At 37.2% G+C, this 19,534-nt stretch overlaps 1 protein-coding gene across 1 annotated transcript in view; it reads left to right on the top strand.

Annotated features, from left to right (window-relative positions):
* CACNA2D3 (calcium voltage-gated channel auxiliary subunit alpha2delta 3) overlaps positions 1-19,534 on the top strand; it is a gene marked incomplete at both ends in the record, with an annotated part of 393,646 nt that overhangs the window by 163,755 nt on the left and 210,357 nt on the right. The window contains 3 exons of the mRNA XM_082288518.1: positions 9,983-10,114; positions 11,462-11,522; positions 11,609-11,759. Of these exons, the coding sequence (XP_082144644.1) occupies positions 9,983-10,114; positions 11,462-11,522; positions 11,609-11,759 (344 nt within the window). The remainder of the gene's footprint in view (positions 1-9,982; positions 10,115-11,461; positions 11,523-11,608; positions 11,760-19,534) is intronic.

The following is a 19,534-nucleotide window of genomic DNA, read 5'->3' on the forward strand; positions in this document are numbered from 1 at the left end:
GTATATTACAGGAAAGACTTTTTTTAAGGCATCTGGAGAACAGTTTGTGCATTGTAAGGTGAAAAACTATTTGCTCCAAATCCTTTTTTTGATTGAGATTGAAAAAAGAAAAAAAAAATCAAACCAAAAAACCACTGGATTACAGATTGTGAGGTATCTATCTACCCAGGTATATTTAGATAATGAAGTAGAAGCCTTTGTGCAAGATGTTGCTTTGTCTTTACTGACAGAGCAGACAGAATCAAGATAGAAAATAAAATTTGATGATCAATTATACAGTCTGAAGTTAATCTGCTGCTTTGAAAAATAAAAGCAATAATATAAATTTTAACTTAGAGAAGTCTGTCTTAACTGTCTTCCGTCTGTTCTTCTCATCCTGATACTGTGATAGAGCTGCTGTTCTGGAGTTTTTGAAGTACAGGAAGCAATTTTATCAGTGCTTTCCATAACTGCAGAGTTTTTCAGTGATGGATGCTGAAGTCTCTGAATATTTTCAAGCGTTTCTGTCAACAGGAGATATGGTTTATGTCAACTCAACTAACAAACATAAGGCACACAATATGTTGCTGAGAGTCTCAAACTGTGTAAATCAAGCTGTAAAAATCTCTGTTTGTAAAAACTGGTTCGGGACTGTAAAATACACTTTAAAGTTCAATAATAAGTAAAAAGATAAATAAGTCTTCATTAATAATATTCTAAATGAATTTTTCCTTAATACCACACTTGTACTAATTCCATGTCAAATATTAACAAACATTTTGACTCTGTAACCGTGATCACTCTGCGTAAATATGGGCTTATAAAAAAAGTGATTAAAAAGTATCTTAGCTCTTAAGGTATATTTGGACTTGACTTATTTTGAAGACAAGATGACTATAAGTATTTTCCTATAGATTTAAATTCAATTCTTATCATTGCTCTAGTTTCTACAATTCAGTTCCTTTCCACAGGTTTTTTTAAAGGGTTGCAATACTGTGTTGCAGAAAGAGGCTTTATCTTTTTGTCTTACAGCTTTGCTCATGACATGATTCTTTGCAGCACATGTGCACTGCTTTTTGTGCCTCTCTTTGTCTCTATCATTTCACTGGCTGTTGAAAGTATAGATTTTTTCATGTGACTTAAACCTTTGTTTAAAAGCTCTCTGTTAGGATTATTGTTATTACTGCTTTGGGAAGTTGGCAATCAATTACTTTGTGCTCTTTTATTGTTTTGTGGATTGTAGATTGTGGCATAGTTTGGGTTGGAAGAGACCTTTAAAGGTCATCTACTCCAATTCCTATGCAATGAGCAGGGACAGTTTCACCCAGATCATGGTGCTCAGAGCCTGACCTGGAATGTTTCCAGTGACAGGACATCAACAAACTCTGAGTAACCTGTTCCAGTGCCTCACCAACTTTGTAAAAAATTTCTTCCTTGTATCTAGTCTGAACCCACTATCTTAAAACTTTTATCTCTTGTTCTATAGCAAGATATTTGATATTTTCTTGCAATTACTTCCATCTTTCATCTCTTTCCACCTTTATAATCACCATGACTTTAAAAATTATTTACCAACAACATGAATGGAGTACAACTTTGAATAATTCTGAACTCAATGTCTTTAGTACAAAAGACATCAGGCATAGCCTATGCTTTTCTGCTTACCTTATTGACTTGAATGCTGAAAACATTGCAAAAGGAGACCTTGGACTTAAGACTTCACAAATATTCTTTAACTTTTGCTTGAACAGTTTAGAGACTGGTAAAGAATATTACCTGTGTCAAATGGCATTTCCATTGCATGATGCTCACTGCATGTTAAAAATGAGTTTATGCACTACAAGTCAATAAATGCAGACTCTAATCAAAAGTTTTGCTTGCACAGGAAAAAAATTCTGCTGCATGTAATAGAGCCTTCTCTAAGAGATATTGAAATGTGATGAACCACAACCATTTTTTGATTAAGTGAGGTTTTTTCAATTTGATACTTAAAAAGAGCTATGAATATCATTCAGTCATACTTTCCTATCAATGCCTTCCAACTGGCTGCCAAAATCGAGATTACCTATTTTCTAGAATATTAGAACCAAAAAAAAATCATTTCTCAAGTGATGCAGAACGATTATAATCTGCAGCTAGCACATGTGCAAAATCATTTTCCTGTAAGGTGTGAAATTAAGAAATAAAATATTGTCTGTCACTGTCGTATATGATTTTATGGACTTTGCTTCTGAAAATTCAACATCCTGGAGTTATTATTTAAATAATCATGGTCACATACTGTCCTGGACCACATATTTATATTTTGAAATCATTCCCCTGGATTGTTTGTCTTCACACTTTAAGATCTTTAGGACAGGGTTTGCACTCTCTTCCTAACACTGGACAGTGTTTAATTTAAAAGGAGCTTTCTTAGTCCAACTGATTTAATCAAGGTTTCAGAGAATATCCTATCTTCCCATATTTCTTTGTTTTAATTCTTGTTGCCTGTTGGACAGAGATGTACAGACTTCTCTGCTTCTTCCATCTGGTTTTGCTTAAATTCTGCCTCAAATCTGATTGCCAGAGTTTACTCAGGCTGCTGCTTTGTTCTTGAAAAGGGCTTTAGCTTCACAGATTTTTTTTTTTTTTTTTTTTTTTAAATTTTATTTTCCCTCTCAAGCCTCTGTCTTTAATAGCAAGCCTTTTGGAAATGTTGGCATCGCCACACAAGATGTGCACTGTGCTTTATTTCTGCTGTGTTCTAGTCTGTCTCTGGCTGGGGATCTAATCTGTGTGTTTCTGATACATCCTCATCACCATGGCAACTCGATGTCAGATCCAGGCTACATGGAAACGTGCAGTATTTCCTTTAGAAAGCCCTACTCTCTCCCACTCTGGATCCAGCAGCTGTTGCTTAGTTACTCAGAGTTGGGCTTTGCCTTTTGACAAATGTAGGCCAATGAATGTTTGTCACTGAACATTCTCTCAGGTACAACATTAAGAGGCTTTTTGACCTGGCACACCTCTGTCAATCATGATGCCATCCCTACTTCCTTGTTGCTTTTAAGGACAAGAAAGTGACACTAATCCTGGGTTTCTGAAAACATTTAGGAGTGAAAATGCATTAATTAAATGGGTGTCTGGCAAAATAAAAACTGTAAGTTTACTATGTAGTGGAGAAGATTGACATTTGACAAAGAAAAATAGTAGTTTATCTAAAGATACATATTATTCATTTTGTCTACTGTTTTCAAATACTGTAATAATTTGTTTTTTCATACTGCTTCATAACACTGACCCTTTGATTTTTCTTGGGCATGTGTTGTGTGAAGAGGAGAAAAGGCAGCTTGCTTTTCTGGTTGAGCATTAGTGTGCTTGGCTAGGATATAAATTGTTTCAAAATACTGTTTGGCTAAAAACTTACAAAGACATTTTCACACTATACTTTGTTTATTTAGGTGTCTTGCAGCTTTTATTTGCACATTCCTGAAGGAGCAAATAGTGTTTAAGAGTACATAATGGATTTTGTAATGTACTCATCCCAAGTACATTTGTACATCTGCTCAATGTTTTTAATACTATCTTAAGAGGCTTTCGAACCAGCTGAACATTTTCATATCTTGTATGAGTAAAAATTCCATTTTACTCAAATTTTGCAAACAGTCTTTTATGCAAGGAAGTGCTACACAAGGACTATAAAATCACAAGAGAAGTAAGGGTCTTGATTTGAGAGGATAAGAGCTGGTGACCTGCCACAGTAGTAGATAGCTGTCCCATTATATCCAATACTTGTACGTTCATACTGTGTTGGGGCTCCCAGGAATGGAGCAGTAGAGGTTTCATTTATTATAGCCCAGTACAACTGTGATGCATTTTACCTGCTAAAACATTTTCTCTAAGTGTTCTCATGCCTCCATTTGCTGTATGCAAGAGGCATGATGTGTTGCTAAACACAGGATGACTTTAGAACCTCCTGCAAGGCATTATTTGTTGGTCCCAACTGCACTGTGCAATTAAGTCAGCCTGCTTCTGAAACTCTGTGGCTCTGAATATCTGTGCAATAAGAATCAGATATTTATTGTGAAATGCCAGTTAACAGGTTTTGTCTTGTGTTTCAAACAGCTTTTGTAAATACTGGTGCACAGATCTGTCCCTGAGAAATTTCTGTAAGGATGACTGTTATTTCCAAGACTGTGCCTTGCCTGTGTCATACATCACTTTGGCAATAGCACTGATAAAATTGTCCCTTTTGGTATGTTGTACATTAAATATTTTACAGCAAAGTTGGCTGGGTTTAGCAGCAGTCACATTTGCTTTCTTTTCCCCTAATTTGCAGTGTGTTCCACTGGCTTCTTCTATTGCTAGCTGTGACATTTTTCCTGCTCTGTCACTTGCCAGAGGTTTGAATTTCCTCACTGCTGGTAGTTACTCTTCCATCAAACTGTGCAGAAATTTCTCCTTGCAATGTGTCAGAACTGGCTCCTTTTTTTTTTTTTTTTTGCAGTGCTCATGGCTAATTTTGCTGCTGTGATGAAAATGCAGTAGATGTAAGACCTCTGTTCAATTTGCTTAATTCCTACATTCTCAGAATTTGTTTTCTCTTTTCCACTTGGAAAGGCATTTCTATCAATGGTTTTTCATTTTGTTCACCCTTTCTCCCAGTCACACCCTGGCATTTTAGAGTTCTGTGGTGTGGTATTTTCTTACAATCCTTTCACATTTCACAGTCCTCAATTTGTATCATGCAAAAGTGTGGAAATGAGTATCTCTCATTGAAAATACAGAAATATCCTGCTATCTGCAGTAATGTGAATTAATTTGGGATTACTGGGTTTTGACTTCAGCTCTCAGCTCAAGGCAGTTGCTGGGTGGGCAATCCCATTTGTTTAAAGCATGCTAGAGACAGGTCTGACTGCCCCATATACCTGCTCCTGGGACAACAGCTCTCCTAAAGCAGCATCTTTCTAGCTCATCCTGGGATGCCCTTGACTTCTGCTCTGAGTTACTCCTTTAATTTAAAACAGAAGGTAATATTCTCTTTTCATAGATGGTGCCTATTTGCTGTTTCCAGAGCTTTGCTCTAACCTGCCCACTGGTCAGCCCACTCACTGGCTGTTCTAGCTGTTACGTCTAAGAAGTTAAGGAAAGTTCAGCCAGACCAGTACCAAATGGGTGAAGTGGGCTCAAGTCTTCACTGATTTGCTCTGGGACATTTTCTATAGCTAGCGAGATGGCAAGCCTTTAGGAGAGAGAAATTAATCTCTATCCCAGAATGCTGCTAGTGAGGAGGTTGCAGATGTAATTCTGGCTTTCAAAGGAACTAAAATTGAATCTCAGTCCATCTTGTTCATCCAAAAAAAAAAAAAAAAAAAAAATTACAAAAAAACCCCAAAAAACAACAACAAAAAAAAAAACAAAAAAAAACAAAAAAACCCCCACAAAAAGAACACTATTCCCCCCCACCATAAAACAATGCAAAACATCACCCAAATGGACTCATGAAACTCAGCATAAAAATAAACACATCTGGCCATACTCCAGTTCTTCTGCTGCCACTTCAAAGGAGAAGGGTAAAGTTATTAGGGAAATGTAAGATGAAGGCACTAAATGCCTACTGCTATACCTTTATACAGTCACGTTCTTGAAGTCTTTACCATCCCATATTCTTGCAAGGAGGGAATGGGATTTCTCACATTGGTGAACAGTTCCAGGCACATGAAGCAAAATGGACAAACACCTTCTTTTATGTCTGCAGATGGCCAGATGCTTTGATCTGTGAGCTGATGCATCCACATTACCCTGGAGTCAGAGAGAGGGGAAGAAATAGAAAAAAGTGAAGGCAGTTGCCAAAACTGGCAACCAGCCCCAGCTCTTGAATACACTGGACCACCCTGAAAAGCATTCATATTAGTGTTGAGTAGTGTAATTATTAGATTGTTGGTATATGTCCCAGCAAAGTATGTGATTTTGTTATTCTTTAAAATATGACCAGACTAAATATGTTGTCAATGTCATAAAAACTAAGCTAATATTGTTGCTATCTCTGAGCCAGAAGAGTGCTGGATTTTGCATTCCTCTTCTGGTGCTTGGACCTGTAGGCTGTGCTTGCATTGCTTCATGGTATGACAGAACTGCTCTGCAATTTAGGGCTGCCCTCAAGGCTCTCAGATATTACAGGAGGGAAGATCATTTTCAATGCCAGCATCTTTGACAGCATTCAGGGGGAAAGTAATGATTATATCATAAAAGTAATAGAATGGGGAAAAAGACTAAGGATCATTAATAACTTTTATTTTCTTGTTGATAAAGCAGAATATGGCAAGAAAGAGAAGTATTCCACACTTTCTTCATAGTTACTGAGTTCTCCGGTGCTTGCACTTATTTTATGTAAAAATTGCTGCAATAATTAGAATGCAAAATGGTTTGTGTAGGTATTAGTTTCATTCCACAGATTTAGCATACTCTAGATACTTTGATGGATTCTGTGAAAAGTAATAAAAAAAAATAGTTACCTTTGGCTGTTGCACATCTTTTCGTCTGTGCACCTTCCTTGCCTTTGTTGAGACTTCAGTCCTTTTCGGGCCAGCAGGATCTGTGACAGCCACTTAACTGCTACATGCATTTCTGCTGGTCTTTGGCAATCCTGTTTCAGTTTCCTGTCACTGTACCTATTTTCCTGGAGGCTGGTTTTATGTTAAATGTCAGCAAAAACAGGTAACAGCTACACAAACAATGGCGGAGCAAAATCCCATATAATTGCAAGCCAGGTCATCTAAAAAACAAGGGAAAGGGAATATTTTAATTATATTTCATCTACCAGGAAGCAAAAGAAGAAATTATATTTCAAGAACTGTGGTGAAAGCTATTTACATTTATTATCTTTGAGCCCCATAGCATCACATGAATGATTTTGCGTTTACCTTTTATTTTTTTTTCCTCCCTCACCAAATTTCTTAATATTCACAAGGATTAATTTACCACTCATGACATTTAACTATCTGGGGGATGCAGTTGACGTTCACCAGTAATTGAAAAACTTAACAATACTGTTTCTAAATGAAGTACTGGGGGAATTTAAACAATTTAGTGTAATTACTAAAATTGGAAATTGCCCAGAACAACAAGTTTAACATACAGGTTATTAGATGATGAGAGTGTAAAATTTTAATGAGGACATGGGGTCAGAAACTCAGTTGCATTTGGGATAGTGCATGTGGACAGAGATGCACCCACATAGCAGAATTATAAAGTTCAGGAAAAAGATCTCCAGTTTGAAATCCTTCTGCCTGAAGTACAGCAGCCAGTACAGACTCACCATTTCCAGGTCTGCTGCTTTATACTGTGGCTATATTTTTCCCTTACACCACTTTTCCTGGTACTCCGAGGACCAAAATGACCAAACTGTAGCCCTGTTTGCTTTTTTTATTAAGGTGCTTGATGCATAAATCATAACTTGATATACTGTGAAGAGAACAGCCAGCAATACAGACATGCAGGGTGTGGGAAGGCAGTGAATGGTCACCACCTTTTGTTTTGAAGGAACACAGTGAGCATAGGTCACATTTTAATTGTGCCCTCTTATTAAAAATGCCTGCTTTATGCTCCTTTCAGCAAAAAAAAAAAATCTCTTAGTTTCAGAGTCACTGGATTAATATTTAGAGTGATCAGCAGTTGGATGATTAGTGTTGTCAGCCTCATGCAGAGTATAGACTCTGCCAGTTTCATTCAGGGAAAATTTCCTGATTTTATTTCCATGGAGCTCTCTAGTCTGTAATACAGATATATAAACATGTAAAGTGGCTCTTCACAGATGGTCTAAAAAAAGCAATCCAAAATATCCATGGATATTTCAATATGATTTTTAAAAAGTGATTTATATCTGTATTTTTTGAATATACAAATATATTTTTATATGCTACTGGAAGGACTTCAATTCAGAACTTAAGAGGTGAAAGACTAAAGTTTTTCCATGACCTTATGGAACTGGAATGTATATAGAATTCAAAGAAAATAGTCATTGGGTTGGGAGGTAGAGGGCTCTGCTCACATGAGTGGTATTAAGAGCACAGATTCATTAGGAAAGGACATTAAAAATTAGGCTCTGAGGAATCAAGGATAGGAGACATCCAGTGAATCGATAAAACTGTAAAATATGAAGGTACAATGTGCAGCCTGGGAATGAGATCCAAATATAAGTTGCTAAGAAGCACTGCAGTTTATTTTAAATATAAATTAATATAGAATTATTCAGTTTGATTTGTTTGGCTTTTCACTAATCCTGATGACTGAAGGACATATAAGGAGCTTATAGCCCTCTAGAGGCTTGAGACATGGTTCCTTCTCTTTTCTTCTAAACCGACTTTTCTAGCAACACCAGGTAAAGTAAAAGAACAAAACCCAAACCCAACCCTCTGAACTTGGTTGCTCTTTTCAAAGATGAATTAAACTTATCACCTTATCTCAGGATGGTGATGCTGAGTCAACAGTGCCACTGCAATTTTTAGTGATTTGGATATTCCATTAGAAATGAAGCATAGGAGCAGAATGTCTAAATGCTGAACAGTGGGCTGATATTTCAGAGTGCTGAATTAGGAGCATATTTTTACAAACCGAGGATAGATCTCAGTCTTGAGAGTTGATTTGTGATGTTTTGGTCACAGCTCATTACTGGGGTAACTACAGACTGGGAAACAGTGGATTTTACCAGTTGGACAATGGATTTTGCCAGATAGGAAGAGCTGCAGTAGTGCTCTTGGACCAGTGACATCAGTTTGTTTGATATGTGTCTGGTTGGGCAGATTTTAAGTGTATATTTCATCCTCTAGAGAAATAACTAACTTCACATGTTTTAAAAACAGCATCTGTTTTGTTTACCTTGCTTTTTCAGCATTTCAACTATATAAAACTAAACATTTAGGTGAAAGCAACATGCAAAGTTGTGTAGCTGAGACATTTCCCTTTTGCTGCTGTTTTTCTTGATGAATGCAAGGGAAGATAACAATTTGCCTTTTTTCCACTCCATTAAAATCACATTTGAAGCAGTCTTCTGAAATCAGTAGAGCAACATTATTTTTCAAGCTAATGGCTGCTTTATTTCAAATGCTTGAGCAAATGTTACTGTGTATTCATGTATGCACACTTTTGCAAATTAAATAATACATCTGTGATTTCAGTTCTGTTTTGTCCTTTCTATTCTGCTGACTTCACATAAGACTGAACTGGGAGTATCCTGTATCTTAATTGTTTCTCATCTTTCAAAATTCACAGTTTGAAATCCAGTAACTTTCTAAGACGTGCTCATTGATTTCTCATTTCCCTCTATTGAACCTATTCTGTAGCTTAAAAACATACTTGGGCAGCCTGGGGTTTTAGGGATTGATAGATGGGGATGTCTTAAACAGAACAGTTTTAACATCAAGGATTTGCTTCATAGTTCTCTTTCTATTGGAGTAAAAATGGATTGGGTAATTGTTGTGGAATGTGGGTTCAATGTTTTCCAAGTAACAAGTAGTGGTATTTGTCATGAGATGTTGTGTTTTTATGCATATCATAATTCAAGTGTGAAATAAAAGGTATTTCACTTTTGTTCCAACATGAAAACTTCCAAACTTTACCAAGCTGAATGTTTAAAAAAAAAAATAAACTGCTGCTATGAGACAGTCCATGCATTTACAAAAGGTACATTGAGTAAATAATCTAAATTAGGTTGACTTATTTATGTTCTCCTGAATGAGCAATGTGGTGGTTCAAGATAGATGCTCTAAAGAGCAGTTTTATCTAAAAAGCTGTACCTGGTGTCTCTGCTCTAATTTAACCATACACCTGATATTTATGTGAACCATTTATTTTGGATCACTTATTTGACAAAGGAAACTAAAAACATTCTATGACAGTTTTCAGTCAATAGATTTTTGCGTATTAAATAAGATGAACATGACTGAGTTCATGGGATTCTCCTTAGATAAATCACTTAATTGTGTGTGTGTTCTTTTTTTTTTTTTTTTTTTTTTTTTTTTTCCAGATCCAGCTATTGTAAATGGAGTTTACTGGTCAGAATCTTTAAATAAGGTTTTTGTGGATAACTTTGATCGTGACCCTTCTCTCATCTGGCAGTACTTTGGAAGTGCAAAAGGATTTTTCAGGCAATATCCAGGTAGGAAGAACAGAAGTTCTTAAAATACAATGAAGACTGCATTGAATATTGTCACAAATCCTGGCTGTTACAGATACTTGCAGGTTTGGTTTCTCTTCATCTAGCTCTCAGAGAGATTTCCAATGAATATTTTGAAAATTTTGAGGTTCTTCTACCAATTGCCATTTTGAGGTGAAGCTCTCATGACAACTCACGTACTCATAAAAATTTCTATTCAGATAGACGTATACACACATGTGAAAAACAACTTTTAAACAGACTGTGAGGAAAGAGGGCAAAAGGATTAGGCCCTTCATATAGTACCAAGTTTAAATTATGTGCTCTATTTATGCACACAGTAAAACTTCATTATAATTTGTTGTTCTCTCCTTAAACTTCCACTTAACCTGGTATATTTACATTAAAAGATCTTAAAAACTTGTTTTAAAGTTTATTTTTACACCAGTTGTAATTAAATGCAAACACATCACTTGTATTATTTCTATGGAAATAGGTTAAAACATCTATTGCTGCCTATTAAGTTTTATGTTTAGTCCTATACCAAATTTACCACATTATAATAAACTGTGAAGTTAAATAAACTGATTCTCAGGTTCTGTAACTTTGAATCAGGCTCATAGTGGGTATTGTTCCTTTGGCTGATGTATTAACAACCCATGTTTTTCTAAGTCTTAAGTTTAAGCAAGTTTACTATAAGCCTGTATGTCTGAAAGTGGCTGAGAGTAATGGCTGCTACATCTGTGTTAGTTTTAGATTATATTTCAGTTCCCAAGCTCCACGATATTTCAAATATTAGTCCTTATTTTCAAGGCTGTGTCTTGTTTTGTGGTAGAAAATGAGTGTAAAAAGCAGGAAGAATTTTTTTTCTTGGAGATATTTTTGTCATATTTTTTCTGACCCACAACCAGGAGATGTTATCTCTTCATAGTGATGTGAGCGAAAATTCAGAGTACAACCTGTGGGTGAAGCAGGTAGTGTAACAGGAGCTGCTGGAGGCAGCCGTGGGTAGGAAGTGCTCAGGGTTTGGAAGGGACTTTGCAAGATATGATAAAGCTTGCCAGCACCAGACCAAGTATGAGAAGAGTTTTGTGAAAATAGTAAAATGGACATAGTAGGCCTGAAGAGGTTTTCACCTTCAGTGAAAGGAGTGAGGGGAAAAAATTATTTCAGTTTTTCTATTTAATTAAAATTTTTCCCCCCAGTATTTCCTATGTTATAATGGCAGTGCCTGTTAGATTAAAGACTTAAACCCCATTAACTGCTACATAGCCCCAATATCATAGATACATTTCAAACAGCTTTTGTGAAAATGTAATTTAATATTTTATTATCTTTTTTTTTAAACAGGAATTAAATGGGAACCTGATGAGAATGGAGTCATTGCATTTGACTGCAGAAACAGAAAGTGGTAGGCAACAGATGACTACCAGTGTTTAAGAAATTTGAAAGGATAAAAAATTCTGTATTTCAAAGAAGTTTTCTCTTTTGTCTCAGGTACATCCAGGCAGCAACTTCTCCAAAAGATGTGGTAATTTTAGTGGATGTCAGTGGCAGTATGAAAGGGCTTCGCTTGACTATTGCAAAACAGACAGTTTCATCTATTTTGGATACCCTTGGAGATGATGACTTCTTCAATATAATTGCCGTGAGTGACTCAAGATTTACTTTTTCTTACTACTATTTTTCTTCCATCATTTCTTGCTATCTGTCATGTTTTCCTTCACACAAGTAACTTGAAAAATGTTGCAGACAGGTGATGGATAAGATGACATCTGGTCCCATTGGACAGACACTGTGTTTTTTTGGTGCAAGGTTCTCCAAGTGTCAGAGATGTCAGACTGTTTGTCTATGACTTGCAATTTGAAACCCCTTAAACAAGTAGTCTTCGTTCTGGGGTTGCAAAAAGTAGTAATATGGTTTTGGTTTTTTTTAGTTTGCTTGAACTTTCTAAATTATCTTAACTTTTAACTTTGGGATGTGTCTGCCTTCCCCCTGCCTTTCCCCCTCAGCTTCTGCAATACAGTGCAAATTGCAAAATGGGGAAAATAGAAGAATTAATAGATTCAGGTTTTAGCTTTTGCTGAGACTTGCATGGCATGCAAGACATAACTCCTCACAGTGCTGACATAACTGCTCAATGTTCATATTTCCCTTAGTGGGGATCTGAAATCTACGTATGTGTAAGTTGTGTAGAGGGGTTGCTGGTGTTTACTAACAGTGAGAAATCAGATCATCAGGACTCCTCTTGTGCATGGTAGTGAGTTTTCCATGGTACAGGTACAAATTTTAAAGCTATTATGAGAAGCTGGTTTTACTATACTTGAAAGTAATGGGATTATTCTTGTGGCTAAGGAAGACTTCAGCAAGTCCAAAACTGACATCAGAGCTATGATTTGCAGGGGAAGAAAGGGAGGAGGAATTGCTTGTTCTATAAATTTTCTTTTGCTGGTATTCTCTTGCTAATACTTTATAAATTAATGGCTTCCTCCAGTGTTTAAATGTCTTTAACTTCTTAAATATAAGGAAGATTTTGGCCCTTTTTTTTACTACAAGGGAAGTGTCCTTTGTGTATTAAATGACCCCAGAGACACGAGTGCAAATCATTGAGATGGTGTAGAATATGAAGGTTTTGTGCATGAAATATATGTACATATACTGTATTTTTAACGTATGGAAAGCAGTTTGGACTATCTTTCATATTAATCTCCTTGCATGATAATTGCATAATTAGCAGAAACTCATGTTGTATATAGATATAATTACATACTGTATCAAAAAAAGATTTACTGTCCTTAAAAAAAAAGTGATTAACTGTAATCTAAATAACTTCTGGAGGTTGAAAGAATGTTTCAACTAGAGTAATTACTAAGATGCCTGACCAGCCAATTTTTGGTGTATAATCTCTCTTTGTCAGTAGTTGCAACAGTAACTGTGAATTACGTAGGAAATAAAAAGAAAAGTTGGCTTTTTAAGTGAAAATTTTACTTTGGGAAAATCAAAAGGCTCATCTAAAACAAAAAATGTAAAAACATACATAGCTTGAATCCAAACTAATGATTTTGCCTAAGTAATACAGTGGAAATACTCTGCAAATACTTTTTAAAAAAGCAAGTATGAAAAAACTAATTGTCAATTGAAAGTTCATTTGAAAATGAACTGAGCTGTGAGTAAAACAGCATCGAGTCACAGAATTTTGATCATAAGTTTTTGCCAAATTACACAAGCTTCTGATCACTGATTTAGTGTTGAGAAAAGGAAAGACTCACCCACCTGAGCCATTCCTCCCTGTTTCCCAGGAGGAACTTGTTCCCAGCACCTCCCTGGGGCCAGCCCCAGCACCTTTGCTGCCCTTCCAGTCGCTCCTCTCTCAGGCTGAGGAGCAGGAGCACCTGAGGTGGCCGAGCCAAGGGTTGGTTTCCAGCAGCAGCTCTGTCTTGGCAGCTTCTCACTGTCCCTCCTCACTGGTCCTCCTTGCTGTCCCTTCAGCCCGGGTCGCCCATGGCCACAGTCCCTCAGGGGTGTCCCCACCTCAGCCTGGCTCCCTCAGCGGTGTCCTCACCCCAGTGTGGGTCACCTGCAGCCCCTGGTGGCCAGCAGCACACTCCTTTCACCATGACATTTTCCCAGCTGTGTTTCCAGATGTTTCCAGCTGCTGATGGCTCCTTCCAGGTGCTGTGTGGGGGCATTGCAGCTTTCCTGCAGCCCTTGGCTAGTATCACAAATTCTGAATTTTTAGAAACAAACTGAATCACTGTTGTAATTACACCATTTGTCTGAGGTAATTTTTTGCTCTGTAGGTTCTCTCCTCTCTAGAATCTCTTTTAGGGTGGATATATGTGTGTTTGTTTAAATAACTAGAACTAGCAATGGAGAATGTGTTTTTATGCTTACTAGCACAGCTGTTTGCTTTCATTAGGACATTGATGTGCAAATGTGAACCTGAAGGTATTCCCATTGAAAGAGGTACCACAGAAATGCAGGGGGAACAAGGAGAGCATGACAGGAGTGGCAGTGAGGGGGTAAAGCACTGTCCTGTTGCCTTGGAGTTCTCCTGCAGGAAGAGTTTGTGGGGAGTTGTTTTGTGCTAAGACATAGAATCATAGAATGTGATGAGTTAGAAGGGATCCATTGGCATCATCAAGTCCAACTCCTGGTCCTGCACAGGACACCACAAGAATCCCACCATGTGCCTGAGAATGTTGTCCAAATATTGCTTGAACTCTGTCAGGCTTGGTGTTGTGACCACTGCCCTAGGGAGCCTGTTCCGCTCTTCAACCACCCTCTGGGTGAAAAACCTTTTCCTGGTATATAATCTAAACCTCCCGTGAACCAGCTTTGTCTTGCTGTCCCACAAGGCAAAAAAAATAACAACGTAAAGGAACAACAAAATAGTTTTCTTGAAAATGTAACAAACTAGTAAGAGAGACCTGTGCTGTGAAGAAGGGAGTGGGCCTTTCATTGAAGAATGGCACAGGTAGGCTGGGGCAGAACCATGAACTGCTTTCAAAATGTGGTGTGTGAAAGACACAGAGAGGGGACACGGTGAAGCCAGTCACTGTGATCTGCGTTGTCTGCAGAAATTGCTTCCAAAGCATTGCTTTGACCAAGTGCCAGCAGGGCAAATGAAATTTGTCAAGAGCAGAGAAGATGTTTCAGTGATCAAAACATGAGACAACAAAGCCCACACAAGAGGCTGCTTGGTGTGAAAGCACTGAAAATCCCATACAGCTTTTATCTATAGACAAATGTTTGAATGAGATTATATCTTCCTCTTTGTAATTCAGACACAGCCAGCCGATGTGACAGCAGTTTCATTTGAAGGTACATACACATGTGTCAGTCCAAGAAATCCCCTTTGTAACACAGATCTGTGCTCGTACAGCAAACCTCTGTCTCCAGAGCTGTCCAGCTGTGCAGTTCATGCAAAAATAGACCTGCTGTGCTCACATGGTGGAGGCTGAACCTTCTCACAGCACACGGCTGATCCTGGCTCAGACCGACTTCTCTGAATGGCAACTCCAAATTGTTTCTCTGTGAGGACTCCTGGGCATCTGGAAGTCTCAGACAAATGGCCAAGTACTTCCCTGTCTTCCCAGGCCAAAATTTGAGGTGGAGTAGGAGCTTTATTTCTGTGGGAAGTCTGGACAAACTACGTGTACTTAGCATACTTAGATGAAGCAAAATTTTGAGCCTGAATGACTGTGACTGTCAGGAGGGCTTTATTATGCACAGTGATTAACAGAACGAATACACACATGTATTTCTGTATACCTTTATGTCTCTATATATTTATATATCAGAAAGCAGAATTCAGTGCAGGTTTTTCCAGAGAATAAACATAAAAGGATAGTGTTAAAGATCGTTTTAGCTTTCATGGTTAGCTTGTTGCAATATCCATCTGAAATTGATGGACAAGATGATTGAATTGCAAAAAAAATTATGGAAATATAAGAGCAATTATTATGTGCTGCCTGTGTTAAAATTTAAGGTCAGTTCACTGGTGCATGAACAGAGATATCTGCAATAATAAGAGAAAAGGCATATTTTTCCAATTCACTTTGAAGTACAATTCCAAGTCAAGCATTAAATTAACAATATTATCATAAAATGAGTACTAATTTTTTCAAATGCTGAAATTCTTTAAATGCTTTTATACAAACTCTACATGGAATTAGCAAAATATTAACAGAGCCAAGAATGTTAAATTAATTTTACTGCTTTAGACACACCCTTTTAGCAAAATGGATTAGAATAAAAATATTTTTTTTATTCAAAAAAGCACAGTAGTATAGCTCTCTGTATTCATATGTAGAATTTTCCAATACGGTCTCCTTTTTTTTTTTTTTTTTTTTTAAATTCCTCCAGAATAGAGGATGGATAAATTTACTTTTCAGCCTGCCTGAATAATCAGATTCTGTAGAGCTGATGTGTGAGCAGGCTGACAAAGAGAGGCAGCCAAAATGAACCTCCATGTGAAGTCTTGGAGCAGTGGGCTGTGCTTGTGTGCCACTTGTTGGGCGCAGTAAACTATGGGAACATCAATTCCTTTGGTTCCTCTTCTGGATTGACTTCCTAGGCTGGGCTGAATTGGATATCTGAGTATGCTTTAATACAATGTGAAATATTTTATCTGTGTATTGTTGCACAATAGATTAAATTCACAAAATGTGAATTTAATCTATTTCTGTGGCCCTTGCTCCAGGCAGCTTAAATATGACAAAGAGGAAATATGGTAAATGCTAAGGAAAATGTATACTACTTGTGTAGGTGTGCTAAAACCATATATATCTCATTTTCAGAATATGAATAATATCTTATTATAGAATGTAGGCCAGCAGCTCTCTAAATAACTATATGGTTTCTCTAAGTCCACATTTTAGCCCACTTACATTTTTATGCCTGTTGTGCAAAGAAATAAGTAGAGGGACAAAATAATGTGAACTAATAAAACAGATAACTATAACTATGCAAATAAAATAATAAATATCAATGTAATTACATATTTAAATTACAACAGTAGACCAAGGTTTTCAAGGAGCTCAGAAAGGAAGGCAATTAATTTTTACCTCCCTTCCCTCAGCAAAACACAGGCTATTCCCAGCTGTTGTGCAGGTATCAGCTCTCCCAGCTGTCACAACTATCACATGCAAAGATGTCACATGCCAGGGTATGGAGGAATGGGACTGTGTAACACTAGGAAATGCGAGAAAACAGTGTAATGCAAGAACTCTTGAAAAGCCAAAAGCAGGCTTTCACTGAGATAAATTAACAGTATATCTATACTGGGCATTTCTGGTGAAGTCAGCAGTTGTTAATCAGATCAGGAAGTTATTTCACTAACTACAAAATTTTGAATGTCTGAAAAACTGCAGGACTAAGTCCAAATTACTGATGAGGTGGTGGAGACATGGAGGAGGGGAGAATTTCTCCACTTTTTTGCACTTTCTTTTAACTGTGCCAGATCTTTAAAGGCATCACCAATATCACTGTAAAACACCCTAGGACAAGGGCAAAGAAATCAAATAAATGCTATGAAGCACAAGTTAGGTGTTTTACTAGAAGGTGGCAGTTGTACTAAAGATCTTATCAAGTGGATCTGCAAATTTAATGCTCGAATTTATGCTTGAATGCTTTCACATGTTACATCAGAATTCCAGTTTTCATGGGTTTAGGCAGATGCTCTTTTAGGAATTTCATTAGGAACTGAAAGAATTCTATTCAGTAAGTTTCTCCATCTCTTTATATTTGAGATTTTAAAAAATGATTAGAAAGTGTATCCAATTAGGAAAGAGATAAAAACTAAAATAGATCTTTAAAATGCAGCCTTGGAAGAATTCAAACCATGAGAAACTTCTATACCTTGTCATATAAAGATTTTTCTTACTGTGCTTTCATTGTATCTGCACAGTAGATGCACAACACAGAGAACACTTCTAAGTTATGCCCCTTATCTTAGAATATCATTACATAAAATACTCCTTTAAGTGTGTTGGCACCATCCAGCTGCTTCTGCCATACATACCACATTGCTTAACATATTTTCTGATAGTAATAATCAGATTATTATCAGGGTGATTTATACGCCACAGTTGGAAATAGTGTCACAATGGGTCTGGGTTTCAGAAGGATCAATAGCTACTTTTGTTATGCAATTGTCCTGTCTATGAGAGAATGAAAACTTTTAATTACACTGTTTTGAAGCAGGTTGCTTTAAAAGGTGAAGGGACTTGAAGCATGACCTCTGTGAAAGTGTGAGCATCCTTTATCCTTCACAGCTGTGTAACACTAAAGGCTTAGTGGGAAACTACTGGGAATCTCTCTGGCTTGTGATGCAGCTGCAGTGTCTGTGAAGAGCCTGATGGCATGAGTTACTCAAAATAGCAGTTAAACCTTACAGAAATCTAGTGGACAGAAATTACAGCTATTTAGATGCAAGGTCTGATAGAGTAGGAAGTTGTTTCATCTCTTTGCCGGTGTTGGTAGACCTTTAAAAAAATGTGGTGGTACTGAAACATTAGGAAACCTTGAGTTTACTTTCACACAGGTGTTTGGGACATTGTCTGAGACAGGTAGGCTTTAGCATTTTACTGCATGTTGGCCAGTTGCAGGCACTGTGCCTGCTATCATATAAAGGTAGGGATGCATGCTCTTGTGGTTTCCAGTGACAGCTATAGAAACCAAGCTAAGAACAGGCTTAACTGGAAAGTATCTTGACTAAAAAACATATCGAGAAAAACCTGTGTATGAACAGGAAAAACCTTGGGAGTAGGGGCTGGTCTACCAGAGTCTGGTACAGATTTTCAGTATTTTATTTTTTAAAATAGAATGGAGTAGGGTCTTGACTTTGGACTATAATAAGAGATGCTGTGTAGATTTGGCATTATTATTTTGCAATGACTCTCAGGAGATAGATTGGAAAGCATTCTGAAGAGAGAAACTACAGGGGAAAGTGCAACATTTGTCAGATCAATAAACTGTTATGAGACTGAGATGCACATGAGACTCTCAGTGACTCTGAACTGTTCTAGAAGCCTTTGCCTTGTATTTTGTGTAATCTTTGGAACAGTACTAAAGTCCACTTGCTCTCATATATTGAAATAACATTGATAGCAATAAAATAATTAGGCAAGCTTGCAAATCTGCTGCAGAAATTGTGTAAATATCTTTCAAGCATTTTTGCTTGTTTCTATATAAACAGTTCCTATGTTGATGCTGATATAAATCATCTGTATATCCAGCAATAGTAAGTTACTCTGGATTTTTATTCCCTTATAGCTGAGGACTGAGTCTGGCAGTGTGCCTCAAGAATAACTTCATGCAGTTCAAATTAAATACTCTTCCCTATGCAAGAGTAATTATGTGGTGATGAATGTGTTGAGTGGTGCACTGCTGGAATGAATGGTGACGACAGGTGTCCAAAGTGGATCAGGTTGCAGGGGTCTGTGGTGTAGAGAGAGGCGTGGTGTTAAATTGAGGAGAGTAGAGCAAATTTGGAGCTACAGGCAGAGAGAGACAGTGAGAATTCACAGTGACAGAGACCCCTGTCTAAGCTTTTTGTTATGAGTCATTCGTTGTAGGGCTTTCCTTATTCCCACTGAGGTGGAGGAAGAAAGGAGTAAATGCTTACATTAATCTAATGAAATGTTTACCCTGGTTGTTTTTGTGTTGTTTACTGTGGGTGTTCTGATTCACTTAATCCTTTATGGAAGGGTGAAACCACCTAAAGCCTAGATGCAAAGACCTCACAATTTGATCTGTGATAACTTGTAAAATTATCTACTTCTAAAGTGGAATAAATTAGCAGGAGAAAGAATCAAGTTAAGGCTCTATCTAGACAACGATTTGTTGAAGGTACTGCTTTATTAATATGACCTGTATTGAAAGGTTTAAGAGATTTAAGCAAGTCCAAATTTCAATCAG

The sequence above is a fragment of the Coloeus monedula genome, assembly GCF_965178545.1.
Source record: "Coloeus monedula genome assembly, chromosome: 11".
Classification (NCBI taxonomy): Eukaryota; Metazoa; Chordata; class Aves; order Passeriformes; family Corvidae; genus Coloeus; species Coloeus monedula.